Raw genomic sequence first — 14,149 nt, forward strand, 5'->3', positions numbered from 1 at the left:
AGTTAAGAGACTTAAACACCTTCTTCCCATTCCTGGTGGCTCCCAGACAGCAGCAGTCAGAGTCAGAGCTGAGTGCCACATTCCTGGGAGGCCACAACATTGCTGCCAGACCAGTGGAATTCCCTTGATTGAATGGAACAACCAATAACACCGCCAAGACCCAGAGCTTACACTTAACTGACTTTGGGCCTCGTCCAGCATTAAATCTTCCTAAGGCTCTGTCCAGGCAATGTGACTTCAGGATCAGGGCCCTTCTAGAGACCACGGAATCACAGAATGGTTTCAGTCAGAAGGCACCTTAAAGCTCATCCAGTTCCAACCCCTGGCCATAGGCAGGGACACCTTCCACTAGACCAGGTTGCTCCAAGCCCTGTCCAACCTGGCCTTGAACACTGCCAGGGATGGGGCAGCCACAGCTTCTCTGGGCAACCTGTGCCAGGGCCTCACCACCCTCACAGAGAAGAACTTCTTCCTAAGAGCTCATGTCAGTCTCCCCTCTGTCAGGTTAAAGCCATTCCCCCTTGTCCTGTCCCTGCAGGCCCTTGTCAAAGCCCCTCTTCAGCTTTCTTGTGGGCCCCTTTAGCCACTGGAAGCTGCTCTAAGGTCTCCCTGGAGTCTTCTCTTCTCCAGGCTGAGCCAGCCTAGCTTTCCCAGCCTGTCTCCATAGCAGAGCTGCTCCAGCTCTTGGAGCATCTTTGTGGCCTCCTCTGGACTCACTCCAAGAGCTCCACGTCCTTCTTTTATGTTGGAGATTCCAGAGCTGGAGACAGGCCTGGGGGGTGTCTCACAAGAGTGGAGCAGAGGGGGGGAGCATCCCCTCCCTCGACCTGCTGGTCACACTGCTGGTGATGCAGCCCAGGACACAGTTGGTTTCTGGGCTCAAGCGCACACTGCTGGGTCATGGGGAGCTTCTCAGTAACCAACACCTCCAAGTCCTTCTCCTCAGGGCTGCTCTCAATCCAGTCTCCCCCAGCCTGTGTTTGTGCTTGGGACTGCCCCGATCCAGTCTGAACCTCTCTCCTCAAATTTATTCCTGTTATCTCCCGTCCTTCCACCGCACACTGCTGTGGAGGTTGTGGGGCTGCTGTCAGCCTCCCCCAAAGCCCTTCCTTTCCCCGCTGAAGGAGCCTCTTCCCTCACCTCTCTTTCCCATGGGCACCCTCAAACACCCCTGCTCCCCTGCACCACGCCCCAGCTCCCCCCTGTGCTCCTCAGGAGCCCGCAGGTCTCCAAGCACCTCTCGGGCACTTTTATCCATTTCGCAGGAAAATCCAGCTCGTTCTTCCCTCCCTCACGTTGACGCTTTGCTACCATCTAGCGCTGAAGGGGCGCAGGGCCCGAAGAGCGCCATGGAGCGGGGGGAACTCGGTCCGCCGCTACACCGGCAAGCGCTGATCACGTCAGTGAGGGACACTCGGCACCACCCACGGTACGGAGGCGCCGACACTGATGGGGTTCCCCACGGGACAGGCTGCGCCCCGCGGGTCCCCCTCACAGCGCCCCCAGCGGCTGGCGGAGGCACTCGTTAATGCCCGCCGTCCTCGTGTCGCTTTCCGGCAGAGCGGCTGGAGGTGCGGCTTTTTCGCGACAGAGCTGAGCGGTGTTGCTTGATGGCAGGGGCCCGTGGCCTGGCTTGTGAAGGGAGCCGCTGAGGGGGAGCGGGCAGCATGAGGCAGAAGAGGAAAGGTACCGGGGTGTGCGGGACGTTGAGTCCGGTTCGTGCTGCGAGGCGGCTCCTGCCCCTCTCCCAGCAGCTGAGGGCGGTGGGGTAGGGTTCTGCCGCCTCCCCCGGCCTCGTCTGTGTGCAAGGAGAGGCTTTGGGCCAGCACTTCACCGTGTGTTTGGCCGTGGCGGGGGGGTTCCCGCGCTGCTTCTGGCTCTGTGGCGATGGAGCTATGGAGTTACCACCTCCATGAACGCTGCGCGTGTGTGCGGAGAGAGAGAACGAGGCACGGCTTTGCGCTGCTCCCTCCGTGCTCTTTTGGAGGAGGATGGAGGGACTTGGCACCCCCCGCTGAGCCGCCCCTATTCTCCCCCCACTGTTGAATCGGGCGCTGTGAATGGGAGACAGAGTCAGCTGAGAAGGCCTGGGAGTATTTGTAGATGATAAGTTGACTATGAGCTGGCAGTGTGCCCTTGCAGCCAGGAGGGACAATAGTATTCTGGGGTGCATTGGGAGGAGTGTGGCAGCAGGTGGAGGGAGGTGATCCTCCGCCTCTGTTCGACCGTGGTGAGGCCACACTTGGAGTGCTGTGTCCAGTTCTGGGCTCAGCAGCACAAGAAAGACAAGGGGCTATTGGAGAGGGACCAGCAGAGGCCACAAGGATGATCAGGGGTCTGGAGCATCTCTCTTAGGAGAGATTGTGAGAGCTGGGCTTATTTAGTCTAGGGAAGAGAAGACTGAGATGGGATCAGATTAATGCGTATAAATATCTCAAAGGTGGGTGCCAAGAGAATAGTGCCTAACTGTTTTCGGTGGTGGCCAGTGACAGGATGAGAAGCAATGGCCGTAAACTAAAACACAAGAAGTTTCACCTCAACGTGAGGAAGAACTTCTTCACACTGAGGGTGACAGAGCCCTGAACAGGCTGCCCAAGGGGGTTCTGGTTTCTCCTTCCTCCCTGGAGACATTCAAAACCCACCAGATATGTTGCTGTGTAACCTGCTCTAGGAGACCCTGCCTTGGAAGGGGGGATTGGGCTACATGATCTCCAGAGGTCCCTTCCAACCCTAATGATCCTGTGATTCCTTTGCATTCACGTGAGTGCTCAGGAGTTTGCCTGGCTCCTGTCCTAGAAGTAAAAGAGAATCAGTGATATGAGATGGTGACAGTCATTTATTTGGGGAAGGCTGCAGTGATATGCAGTGGCAAAATTCCCTTTGAGAGCAGTAACTGTAGGTAGTATTAAATTGCAGAGCAGGTGTGCATTGGTTGCCACAAGCAGGTAGAATGCTCTGGCTATACACATCATTTGGTTTGTTCTCATTGCAGGAGACCTCAGCCATGCAGAGCTGATGATGATGACAATTGCTGACATCATAAAGCAGTTAATCGAGGCTCATGAGCAGGGAAACGATGTGAATCTGAACAAGTAAGTCCCTGGAATGATGCTGAAGAGCTGGTCCATCAGTGATGAATCTGTCCTGTATCATATGCAGGCTTTATTTTAAAATGTTTTATTTTCACAGGCTACTGTCATTTCTCTTACTGTTACCTGATAATAAAGACACCAAGATTTGTAAATTCTGCAGTGATTTGCTACTTCACAGTCAATGCTCAGAGTACAAAAGAGGTTGTATTGGTGCAAAACTCTTTAGAAACTTGTCATTGCCTTTTTATGTTTCTATCTGCATTCATCCTTCAGGAGTCCTGAAGTCAGAAAGGAGAGAATAATACTGGAATAAAGTTAAAATCAGATTTTCTTGGCAATGTGTTATAAATGGCATTGGTGCTTAGAGAAAGTTCTTCCTTCTTGACGCATGTGGAATAATAAACCTGAATTTGTCCTGCTGTTTCCGTTTAATTTACCTGATATAATTGCAACCTTTTTGCTGATGCTGGAAGTAACTGACATGAACATGTTAGAAATGAACTTGGCTAAACTCTATGTGGAGGGGTTAATCATGTGGAAAACATGAAAAGAGTTAAATCTCTGAAAATGGACAAGCCAGAGTCTGTTGGCAGCTTTGGCAATGCTTTGATAAAACCATATTTAGAAGAAAACTATACAGAAACTAAAAACATTGGCAGTTTTGCATCAACCTTATTTGGAGTTAATTTTTGGTATCTTAATGCAGCTGTTGCAAGAAATAACTGTATGCTTTTTAAATAATTTACCTGGAAGAGCAAACTGGGAGAACCTACGTAGATCTCCATGTAACTGGACAGCAGCACAATGGCATTGTTGTGAAATATGGGTAAATAAGTCAGAATGGAGTTGTTAATTTGAGGTATTTCTGCTTTCAGGCTGAAAACCAAGACGGCGGCGAAGTATGGCCTTTCAGCACAGCCACGATTGGTTGACATCATTGCTGCTGTTCCACCACAGTACCGCAAGGTGCTGGTACCAAAGCTGAAGGCCAAGCCTATAAGGACTGCTAGTGGGGTAAGCACGTGCATTGTTCTCACCATCCCCCCCTGCTGTCATCAATAAATTGTGTTTAATTATTTTTAATAACGTGGATATTGAATGTCCATATGGACGCACTGGCTGCACTGCTGCCTTGCAGGTCAACTTCTCTGTGATGTTGTGCCTACAGGGCTATTGCTTTCAAAGTACTTGGGAGGAGGTAAAAAGGCAGTGTGGGGATCTATTTTCAGAGCACCATGCCTTACTTTTCAGTTGTGTAGAAAAAGTGCAGCTTAACCTTCAGGCCCTCTCAGTGAACACATATAAAATGTGTTAATGCAAGTCTAGAGGAGGCCATGAAGATGCTCTAAGGGCTGGAATACCTCTCCTATGGAGACAGGCTGAGAGAGCTGGGCTTGTTCAGCCTAGAAAAGACTTTAATATCTTCTTTCTATAGAATATTTTGTTAAACTCTTACTTCAACCAGGATTTCTGAAAACACGAAATTAGGTGTTCTGCTTTCAGTGCTCCAAATTAAGAGGATCTTTGTGTGTCCCTCTCTTCTTCCCTCTGGTTCTTTTTTAGTGAAGGAAGATGGGATCTGGCATTAGGCTTGCATTTAGTGTATGAAAAGCAGTTGTGAGATCCAACAGGGAAAAAGGGCTTGGCTCAGGTGGAGGGAGGGAGCTCTTTTTATTATCGTTGGTTTATGGTTTTGTGTTTCTCTTCATCTCTCCCTTGTTTTCATCTTTGAGTGGTGTTTGGTGTGCTTGCCAACACACTCTCACCCTTTTAGGTACATGTTAGATGGGCTCAGTGAATACCTGAATGTCTGTGTGCATCTCTTCACCAAGGTGGTTAATCAGATTCGCTATAAGACACGTGGTTCTTTCCAATAAACTGTCAAGTTTATTCTGAATCATAAAAATATTAAAGAATAAGATTCCTGCTCCTTTATATATTTGTTATCTCATTCAAGAGCTAACACACAGATATTCTAGCTGGCAGACTAAGCAGAAAACATCTTTAAATAGTCTCTCACAGATGCACATGTATACATAGCCTTCCAAGTCAATTCGGCAGCAATTACCATAATTTCTCTCCTCTCTAATTTTGCTTCTTACAGATTGCTGTTGTAGCTGTGATGTGTAAACCACACAGGTGTCCGCACATTAATTTCACAGGCAACATATGTGTGTAAGTATGACAGCTTAGATGAGCTAAGAGAACTGTTTTCATAGAATCACAGAATGCTTTGGGTTGGAAGGGAACTTAAAGCTCATCTAGTTCCAAATCCCTGACACCTCCACTAGACCAGGTTGCTGTAACCCCCGTCCAACCTGGCCTTGAACACTGCCAGAGATGGGGCAGCCACAGCTTCTCTGGGCAACCTGTGCCAGGGCCTCACCACCCTCACAGGGAAGAACTTCTGCCTAAGATCTCATCTCAATCTCCCCTCGGTCAGTTTAAAGCCATTCCCCCTTGTCCTGTCCCAACAGATCATTGTCCAAAGCCCGTCTCCAGCTTTCTTGTTGGCCCCTTTAGGCACTGGAAGCTGCTGTAAGATCTTCCCAGAGCCTTCTCTTTTCCAGGCTGCAGAACCACAGCTCTTCTCAGTCTGTCTTCCAATATTTCTGTGTAAATCTATGATTGCAGCAGCATTGTATTGGAGACAGGCTTGCTCCCTGCACAAGTGCAGAGTTGCAGATTGCTGATACCTGCATATTACTCTAAAAAGTCTACTTGTTTTCAGTTTTTCATCGTGGAGGAGACCTTTTTCTTTCATGGGCCATGTTAGTAGAATACAGTTTTGTGAATAGAATAACCAGGAGAATCTATTAACAGTCAAATGTAAGTTGTATGACTGTGTCAGGGTGTGCAGAGGCGCATGTCTGGGTATGTAAGCAGATTGGAGAAGACCATTCCAGAAAAGAAACAGGGCTCAATCTGACAAGTTTGAAAAGTGATGAACTGGGACCCACCTGAGGAGGTGTAGGTGGGTGTCTGCAAAAACTTGCTTGGTGTGACAGCCTGGCTCTGCTTGGCTCTGGAGTGAAATGAGAGCACAGATGGAAGGGAAGGCCTCCAGCTGCCAAGAGCTTGTGGTGTTAAGGGAATAGCACTGGAGTTTTATTTGAATTGAGAAACCCAAAATGGCTTTACCTTGAAGTATGTTACCTCCATTTGACTTAAGAGTCTGTACACCTGTCATCACATCTGGGTTTTTTTCTAACCATAACGGTTCATCTATTTCAAAACATTGCCTCTGTTTCCTGCCTTGTCACTCCCAAAACATCTCTATCTCTCTACCAGCTGCCCGATGCAGAGTGAGCTGGCTCTGATCTTGCTCTTGCATGAGCCACTATTCTGTCCGAGATGTTCCAGGTAATTACGTGTATGAAATGCCTTCAATTGGATTGCACAACTTTTGCCAGCAAATTAATTCAGCCCTGGTAATTTGGTAATTAATTTTGTAATGGTGACAGATGACTTGGGTTAAGTTTGCAGGGCAGGCACTGGGAAAACTCATCCATTATACTGTGAGGCAAATGTGTCTGATTTGACTGAGATGGCATTATCTTGGTGTCTGTGCACTGAGATCTGCACCATGAGTAGCAATACGCTGACTGCTGTTCTGTTTTCTGTTGGGGGTGCTCAGAGCCTGCAATTAAAATAGAAAGGACTGTCAACAGTCGTGCCTAGGGCTGCCTTGGAGCCCAGAATGGCTGTAGATTGGTCATTAATAACCATAGTCCTCAAAAGAGAGTTAAGGACCCTTCAGAATAAGTTTATATTCCTTTAATTATTCCCTGCCGTGTACCATTCCTCTCCTGGCCAGCAGTCATGCTGTGGTAGCTGCAAGTCTGTCTTGCTGTGTCACAGAATAAAGAGTTTCAAACAAGCCTCTACATGCAGAAACTAATTTAACTCTATGGCAGCTCCTTCCTTAAACAATGCCATGTTCCAGAAATAGGTTCACAGTACACTTTGCTTCTTGTAAGTCTTACGAAGTTGTTTTTTGTGGATGTAGTTATTTGCCATGTCTGAACTGTTTTTTGACATCGCATTCTCATGAAACAAAACAACTGTTCTGTACTGTATACTTAGCATTTGTAAACAGACATAGTCTCAGTTCCTCTCAACTCACAGAATTACCCCCTTCAGCATCTGTGTTTGAATCTGTACCTGTATTTACATAAGGTGATGCAGAAACACACAAATTTATTGGTTCATCCCATGCTCTGAACCATGATCTGTGGTTCTATGATTTGTATTTGTGTGTTTCTGGTGAGAGCTGGGTCAGTTAGAGCAGTGTCTGCTCAGCCTGCACCGTCTTGTGTGCCTGTACCTCAGACAGATTAAGTCATTGCACCTGTACGAGTTTCATGCCTGTTTTCTGTCTTTTTATATTTGCAGATACTGCCCGGGTGGACCTGATTCTGACTTTGAATATTCAACACAGTCTTACACTGGATATGAGGTATTAATTTGGTTTGCTGTAGCGCCTTGCCTATGCTCACTATAAACTTGGGTTCAGCTGCTCTTTATTTCTGCAGATTAAGTCATGCTGCAAGAATAAAAACCAAAAGTAGGCTTCATGAAGTTTGAGATCTAAAGCAGCTCAACCACAGGACTGGAAATTCCTCTTGATTATTGTAGCAGTTGTTTCCTTCTCCTCACCTTGCTTCTGTTCATAATGTTACACATGCAGGAATGAGCAGCCTGTGATTCCAAGCAGGGCAAGTGCAGCATTGTGGTTGTACCCCGTGACCTGCTGATGTGGGAACTGCTGTTAATGTGAATCTCCAGCTGTGGAAAGAGATCAGTGAGTGAGAGCAGTTGGAGGTGACATTGTGGTCTCTCATGGGACACTGCTGTGTGCAATTTGTTGAAATGAATGCTGGCTGTGATGCCTGTGTGTCAAAATTTTCCTGACTGAACAGTCCAACAGAACTGTACAGATTTACTTATGGCTCCCTATGGGGTTAAGGGAAAGGTACAGAGAAGACAGAGCCAGACTTCTCCTCAGAGCTGCCCAGTGGAAAGAGGAGGGGCAACAAACATTAGTTAGAATGTGGAAAATTATGCCCTAATATAAGGATGTTTTAACATGACAATTATCAGTCACTTGAGTAGGGATTTATCTAGAGGTTTTGGAAACTGTTCTTAAAGGTAATCAAGCACTGACTGGACAGAGACCTGAGCATCCTGTCTTAAGTGGACCTGCTTTCGGTCATGTCCAACCTACAGGACACTGCAGGTTAACAAAGGTTAAGCTCTCAAGAAAAAGCCTGTTATTTAGCTGTTACTGCCTCTGAAATTACATTAATGCTCCATATCTGCAGTGATATCTCACTAAATATATGTATTTCCGAAATAGCGTGCTCTTGTTGTCTGGAGAAAGTTTAGCAGCAGCAGATCTTGTGACTAAATTACTGACTGGTTTTAACAAAATAACTCATAGCTATAGTACAGACGTAAAGTAGCAAAATGAGGTAAAATGCAAACTGGATTTGGTAAACAGCGATTCAGCATACTTACAGATTTTTTCTGCTGTTATCCACTTCTCAGTGACTTGAAACTTGTTCTGTTAGTGCAAAGTAGGAAAATCTGTGTATATGTAAATGCTTTGTAATTCCTGTTGGTTTGGATATGTTGTATTCACTCGTTTAGTACTAACAGCATGTGGGAGTTGTGCATGATTAAGAGTCGTCATCATTTAGAACTTTTAATGTAATATGAATGAAATGCTCAACAAATCCAGGATACACAAGGTACTTGAAAACCTTATCTTAGAGTATTATTAGTACGCAAACAGTAGTAGTAATAAGTAAGTTGTTAGAGATTGGAGTTGAAAGAGTATGTTTAGCTTAAAGAATATTTGAAATTTAGACTGTGCTGTAGGGGAGACTGTTTGGATAACTTGTGCAAGTAAAGAGAAACTAAAATGAACGGAATGGAAGAAGTGGTATTTTGAAAAACATTTTGTTTGTGATGTTTGCAATATCTTCAGTGAATCACTACAGAGATTCTTTATCCGGTTGATAAAGATGCACTAAAAGTTTGAAAAGCTGTGTTGTTTTTATGTCATGTTACCATCTCAGCAAAACAGTGTGTTTCATTATCATTTTAAAACATGGAAGGAGCCAAATTTGTATTCACAATTGGATGGACTCTTTGGCTGTGAGTTTGCAGAGTTTAGGGTCAGTTAGGATTTGAAGACTTCAGCATCCGTTTCAGTGCTGAAAGTTTTCTTTTGTTCTTTTTCACCATTCTTCTACAAACTGAATACAAAACTATTCTACAAACTGAATCTCCTTCTGTTTTTTAGCCAACATCCATGAGGGCGATTCGAGCCAGATATGACCCCTATCTCCAGACAAGACACAGAGTGGAACAGGTGAAATTTTACCATTGAAAGGGGAACACATTGTGGTTGCGAAGAAAGTAATGAGAACACTTTTAATCACCTAAATTGGTTGGCAGGAAGCTGGATATAACCCAGCTGTCAATATTGTGACCACTAGTGCTTAATGTGGTAATGTCTGTGTTAATGACAGGGATGCTGGGACAGAGCATGCTGTCAGCAAGTTTGCTGATGATGCAGGACTGGGAGAAGTGGGTGGTAGACCAGAGGATTGTGCTGCCATTCAGGGAGACCTGGACAGGCTGGAGAAATGAGTTGGCAGGAACCTCTTGAAGTTAAACAAAGGGAAATGCCAAACTCCGGGCACTGGTATGTGCTGGGGGCTGACCAGCTGGAAAGCAGCTTGATGGAAGAGGACCTGAGGATACTGGCAGGCATCAAGTTGACTGTGAGCAGCATTGTGTCCTTGAAGCAAAGACAGCCAGTGGCCTTAGGAGGAGTGTTGCCAACACATCAAGGGAGGAGATCCTTCCTTTTGCCTCAGCACTGCCGAGGCTCCACCTGGAGAGTTGTGTCGAGTTCTGGACTCCCCAGAAGACAGCAGACTTGAACATACTGGGGGAGGTCTAGCAAAAGGCCACTAAGGTGATGGAAGGACTGGAGCATCTGAAGAGATGCCAAGAGCTCCAAGACTGCTCAGGCTAGGGAAGAGAAAGCTTAGGGGAGTCTTACCAATGTGTATAAATACCTGGCAGCAGGCTGTAAAGAGGACGAAGCCAGGCCCTTCTCAGTGGTGCTAGTGACAGGACATGATGCAGTGGCCACAAATTGAAACTCCATTTGAACATCTGGAAACAGTTTTTAGCTGTGAGAGTGACCAAGCACTGGACCAGGTTGCCATACAGGTTGTGCAGTCTCCAGTCTTTGAGACACTTGAAGCTTGTTTGGGTGCAGTGCTGAACAAACTGCTGTAGCTGATGCTGCTTTGAGAAGAGAGATAAGACTGGGTGATCTCCAGAGGTCCTTTCCAGCCTCACCTTTTTCATCATTCTGTAATTCTACATTAGCCTGGTTTGATCCCCACAGAAGTATTATTTGTACACCTTTAGTCTGTCATTAGATAAATTAGAAGTTTTGAACCTCTTGTAAGATCTTACCTGTTGTGAACAATACCTTATTTCTAATAGGAGATTGTATTACAATAAATTGTACTGAACTTCTGTGGCAATTGCTAGTTCTTGATAGTTACTTACAATTGGAGAATTTAATACTCAAATAGTGGCTTTCAAACCAAGATGGTTTATTGAGGTCTTTTATGGAGAGTTAGAAGATCTGAAGAATTTCTTAATCCTGCTCTGCTTTGACCGGTTTCCAGTTTATCTCTAAATCCATTGAAAAATCCTTCATGGATTCAGTGTAGTCCTCCATTCTCTCAAGTTTGTAAGGAAGTTAGTTCTACATGGATTGAAGAAGAAACTTCTATCAGTCAAATCTAAGATAGCTTCAAACTGGAACCAATGTAACTCTGTCAGCAAGAGGCTAGGTTCAAATGATTCTGCTTTGTCAAGAAAAGCTGTTATGCTCGGCTCAGTATATGTACTGTGTTCTTGCAGTAGAAAGGTAACTTTGAGGTTTATATTTTTGGGAGGGTTTATAAGAAGTCTTTACAAAAGTATTAATGGTTTGTCATTGCTAAAAGATACCACAACTAAAGGAGGAAACATGGTGTAAGAATGTCACTGTTTTCAGAGAAGTCTTCTAAAAAAGTCCCTGGATAATTTTTCCATGGTATTTTCCATTTTACAGCTGAAGCAGTTGGGCCACAGCGTGGATAAAGTGGAGTTTATTGTGATGGGTGGCACATTCATGGCCCTGCCTGAAGACTACCGTGATTACTTCATCAGAAACCTTCATGATGCCTTATCAGGTCACACTTCCAATAACGTTGCAGAGGCCGTCAGGTAAGCATCTTGGGTTTCCTTCATGTAATGGTTTAAAAGTGTTCTTTAACTGGTGTAAGAACAAAAAATACAGCAAAACTTTTGTTTGAATGTTTATCCAAATACATATTTAGGCATAGAATATTTATAGCTCAACTTGGAGCCCTGCTCTGTGTACTGCATAGCACAAGGAGAAGGTTGTGCCATGGTTTATCTATTTTCTCATGTAGGAAGTGCTAAGCCACTTGTGGTTTCTTGGCATTCCATGTAGACTTCTACCTTTTATGCCTCATCACCTTGGTTTGGAGTTGTGACGAATCACATTGCCATGGGATTTATTGCCTTTAGCTGGCAGGGGGAACTGATCCTGCCTTGGAGGGAGGCCAGACGTCAACTCCCGCAAGGAATGACTCACCCCTGAGAGCGTCAGTGCTCAGGAGCTCCAGGCCCCTTGTGGCATCAAACGCAGTTACCCTTGCAGTATTTCAGTGTGACAGGGAAATGCTCTTCTCATTTTACAGCAGAGGAACTGAAAATCAGAGGCTGATTTATGTATGTGTGCTTTGGGTCATTAAATACCCAACTTTTCAGTGCATTTTGCAGTATAACACTGGGAAGAAAAAGGAGAGATTTGACGTTTTGGAGCTGTTAAAACTAGGTGAGGCTCCTTACTGGCAGTTTTAGTTTGCTTGTCATTGTTCAGTCAGGTGGATTTTCCTTGATACCATTATCATCTGCTAAAGAAAATGGTCTTAAAAGTAAGTTGGACTATCCTGTGCCTAGTAGCTTCATGTCTGTTTTCGTATTTGAAAGCTGTAATTTCATTTGATTTTCCTCTGGAGGGCAGCAAACACTTCTGCTGGTTTTCTTTGGATTTTGTTGGTTTTTTTTTTTCTTGTCATTCAAAGACCAGGCAAAAAGTGCTGTGCTGTTCCCGAGTTGATTTTATCCAGATAAAATAGTGAGCGAGTTGGGAAGAGAATTGCTTTTCTGTTGCTCTAGTGCCCTAGCTGTGAGCACTGAAGGACACAGCTCATCATGGAAGAGGGGTGTGGTGTTTGCAGGTTGCATAGTCAAATTAGTGCTATACTTGTACATACATCAGGTAGCTCAGGATGTGTTTATTCCGTATCTTGTCTGCTGCAGGTGTTTTATTGGACCTAAAATTATTTTTCAAGTAGCCTGGCCATTACTGATTGAGGAAGCTATTTACGACACAGACCATTCAACCAAGTGATTTTAAGTGCATGCCAGAAGGAAGTGACGCTGAAGTCAGTGCACTGCCTTGCAAGTGCACAGATCAAGGAATGTGAAAAAAACCTGCACTAACAGTGTGTGGATTTTTCCAGCAGATAAATAAAGGTTTATATTTTTAACATAAATTTCATGTTAAATGCTTAGTAAATGGAAGTATGTGGGAGTTATTCAAGTTGCACTTCCTAAATATTCTAGAGGCGCTGACATTGGGTTCAAGATGAATCAGACCTTTTACTTCTTGTGCTGCTTGCATTTGGCTGTTGCACTGTGTCACTGCAGTACTGTTTTGAGATGGTCAATGCTACTTGAAATAAACATTCAAGATTAAGTTTATTTCTCTTTGTATATGACAGTTCAGCCCATCTCCCTCACTTCTTCCATCAATAGAGGCCATGCTGCATGGGGAATGATGACAGTATTTTACTGGTTTTATATTGTGGGCATGGCATTCAGCAGTAACCTGGGAAATGGTCTCTATGATCCCTTACTTTGAATGAGTTTACGGTGGTCTTGAAATTTTTCTTCCTTTTGCAGATCATTACTTATTTTTGGATTTTGTACAATGATTCCCTAATGGAAAAAAAGACCTTCAGCCAGGTTGCTTTTTTTGAAAGTCCTGAATATGACCTTTGATTAGGCTAGTGGAGCATCTATCTACATAGACAACAGTCCACCTAACCATAAACACAGTTTTTTCCCCTTTTGTCCAGTCATTTCTTTACTTTGTCCTAAACCTGAGGTCTGCTTCTGTGTCCACACGCTGTCTTTCCAGCGACAGCGACATGCTGACCTGTACAGCATGACTTTTGCAGCACTGAAGGGCTCATTAATCTGGCGTCCTCCTCCTGATGTAATTTCTAATCGTCTTCATATAATACTTTGTCTTTATCAGTGCACTGCAGCTTCTGGTCCTAGTTAATGTGATAAAAAGGATGTGACTCTGTGCAGTTTCAAGCAGTACAGTACGACCGCTGCCTGCCAGGGAGGTATATGCTATTTCTCACCAGGAACTGGCACTGCAAGGCTGACAAAGACATAAATCCTCAAACTCTGTTGGCTGTTGGACTCCAGTGGATATTCTGAGTGGGCTTTTTGCTTTCTTGCAGATACAGTGGCTTATGTTAAATCCAGCATCATGGTAAATCACACAACTGCAAACACAGCTGTGCCTGCATGAGAGAAATGATGTGGGACTGGGAGCGATCTGTCTCAGGGAAGTGGGACACTGCTCTAGACGGCTGCTGCTGAGTAAATGAGACTGAAACTGTGTCAGTGGAGAGGGCAGGATTCTCACGGGATGGCCCAGAGCATTTGAGCTACATTGTTGTGAACTGGGCAACTGACTTGGCGGTGTGAAGAACTCCCTTTATACCTCTATTTATAAAACAGGAGGAGATCCTTTTTGCATGAGTTAAGATTACTGTTTTTATGGATGCATGGACAGGACGTGAGTGTAGAAGTGACTGTATTTCCATACATGAACTCACAGAATGATGAAAGTTGGAAGCGACCAT

At 44.9% G+C, this 14,149-nt stretch overlaps 1 protein-coding gene across 1 annotated transcript in view; it reads left to right on the forward strand.

Annotated features, from left to right (window-relative positions):
- The first annotated feature begins 1,579 nt into the window (after nt 1-1,579).
- The window catches only part of ELP3 (elongator acetyltransferase complex subunit 3), a 96,219-nt gene continuing 83,649 nt past the window's right edge, over nt 1,580-14,149 (forward strand). The window contains exons 1-7 of the mRNA XM_062618579.1: nt 1,580-1,686; nt 2,993-3,092; nt 3,968-4,106; nt 5,197-5,267; nt 7,488-7,551; nt 9,403-9,471; nt 11,245-11,399. Coding sequence (XP_062474563.1) covers nt 1,668-1,686; nt 2,993-3,092; nt 3,968-4,106; nt 5,197-5,267; nt 7,488-7,551; nt 9,403-9,471; nt 11,245-11,399 — 617 coding nt within the window. The 5' untranslated portion in view covers nt 1,580-1,667. The remainder of the gene's footprint in view (nt 1,687-2,992; nt 3,093-3,967; nt 4,107-5,196; nt 5,268-7,487; nt 7,552-9,402; nt 9,472-11,244; nt 11,400-14,149) is intronic.

Source organism: Pezoporus occidentalis, unplaced genomic scaffold, assembly GCF_034315485.1.
Source record: "Pezoporus occidentalis ecotype Australia unplaced genomic scaffold, CSIRO_AGI_Poc_V1 ctg201, whole genome shotgun sequence".
Taxonomy (NCBI): Eukaryota; Metazoa; Chordata; class Aves; order Psittaciformes; family Psittacidae; genus Pezoporus; species Pezoporus occidentalis.